This window comes from Martes martes, assembly GCF_963455335.1.
Source record: "Martes martes genome assembly, chromosome: 10".
NCBI lineage: Eukaryota > Metazoa > Chordata > Mammalia > Carnivora > Mustelidae > Martes > Martes martes.
In genome coordinates, this window is record NC_137898.1 from 13,889,214 (window position 1) to 13,891,344 (window position 2,131).

At 38.7% G+C, this 2,131-nt stretch overlaps 1 protein-coding gene across 1 annotated transcript; it reads right to left on the reverse strand.

Moving 5' to 3' along the window:
• Positions 1–840: 840 nt before the first annotated feature.
• LOC308350701 (olfactory receptor 5G3-like) lies at positions 841–1,791 on the reverse strand (the record flags this gene model as incomplete). Its single annotated transcript, XM_080816212.1, has 1 exon — positions 841–1,791. The coding sequence occupies one exon, from the start codon at positions 1,789–1,791 to the stop codon at positions 841–843; it is 951 nt and encodes a 316-aa protein (XP_080672338.1).
• Positions 1,792–2,131: the final 340 nt, after the last annotated feature.

Sequence of the window (2,131 nt, forward strand, 5' to 3'; positions counted from 1 at the left end):
TTCTTTTATTTTACTTTCCATACAAAGTGCTGAAATATGTCTAATCTTATTCATTGGCGTTTATATTTCTGTGAGCTAGAGATTTCTGAAGAAGGGATTTCTAGGTCAGACACCATACAAATTTATCATTTTATATGGGGACTACCAGGTTCTTTGTGAAATGGAGTATTCACACTATTAGCAGGAAGTAAGAGTGGACATGGCCATATAGGAACTTCATCTTCATAGGAAACTAACAATATTCTCTCTATATTGAAAGGCACTGCATTGGCCTTTAATTTCCTTTCATTTTCTTGACGTCATGATAGTAAACTTTTTTTTTTCCCACACAATCTTCTTATGTGGATACCCATTTCTGTGAATTGCTTGTTCATTTGTTTGCCCATTTATCTATTATATTTTTTTTTTGAATTTTAGACTGTTCCTTCATTATCAGAGATACAACTTCATTGTTTGGAATGTGTGTGCAAACATTTTCTCTTGTTTTATTATTTCCCTTGTAATATTATTTGTGCTACCCTGAACTTTTGATTACAAGTTTTGGTTTTCTTGTCTGGATGAAATAGTATTCAAACACCCATGATTGCACAAATAGTCACCTAAGTTTTCTTCCAGTGTATTTTCACATTTATGTTCTCAGTCCATCTCTATATTGTTTTGAAACACTCATCATGTCACAGACAATAAGATACTGCAGAAAATTATTTAAGAACTACTCCATTTTTCAAGTCATCTATAAGCTGGCAGAGCATGGACTCACATGCAGTTTCTGACTTCGACTTCAGCAATTGCTTTCCAGTATAGTCTGTACCAACATCTATGGTACAACACAACAGAGTTCTATTTTACCAAGACCATTAGAGCATTTTTCCTTTCCAACTTCCTCCTGAATGCATTTTTCACCTCCTTGTTCCTCAGACTATAGATGAGGGTGTTCAACATGGGGATTACCACAGTATAAAACAGAGAAATCACTTTATTGATATCCAGGGAGGAAGTGGAGCCAGGCCGAACATAGATAAAGAAAAGAGTCCCATAGAGGATGGAGACAGCAGCCAGGTGAGAAGAGCAAGTGGAGAAAGCTTTCTGCCTCCCATCAGCAGTCTGGATCTTCAAGATGGCCACCAGGATGCAAATATAGGAGACCATGATGATCAGGCCACTGAGTATGATTATAGCTCCAGCCAAGATGAACAGCACTAATTTATTGATCCATGTGTCTGCACATGCTAGAGACAGCAGTGGAGAAATGTCACAGAAGAAGTGATTGATGATATTTGGACCACAGAAGGGTAAGCAAAAAGTGAGAATTGTATGGGTCATTGTGCTTATAAGAGCTATGGTGTAAGGCCCTACCACCAGCCGCACACAGACCCTCTGGTACATGATGAGTGTGTACAGCAAGGGCTTACAGATGGCCATATACCAGTCATATGCCATGGAAGCCAGGAGGAAACATTCACTTGCCACAAAGAAACCAGAGAACCACATCTGTGCAGCACAACCCACAAAAGAGATGTCTTTTTTCTCCGCAAAGATATCACACAGCATCTTGGGGGCAATGGAAGAAGAAGAACAAATATCTACAAAGGACAAGTGGCTGAGAAAAAAGTACATAGGAGTGTGGAGTCTTGGATCAGTCCATATGAGAATGATCATCCCTACGTTACCCCCCAGGGTGACAACATAGACAAAGAGAAGCATGACAAAAAGGACAATCTGATGCTGGAGGTGATCTGTGAGGCCCAAGAAAAGAAATTCAGTCACTTCTGTCTGATTCTTATCTTCCATCAGTCAGTTGCAATCTGTTACAAGAAGGAAAAACAATTTTTATAATTAAAATCAATCACTAGCACTTAGGAATAATGTTTTATACAAATGACAGATTATCCTAAACAGGTCTATAACAGGCAATTATTGAATTATTGTTGAACTGGAAGACAGGATGTCCACGTACTAGGTCTAGGAGTTGTGCATAGACACTGTGTAAACTTGGAAAATTCACCCCCGATCTCTTTGGATTCAGTACTCTCTCCCAGAAAAAGAGGAGTCCAACTACATTGTCGAAACCTCCCTCAAGGTGTATTTCCAATGGGAATTGGTATCCACATTTCATCTTTTTGTGTTATAG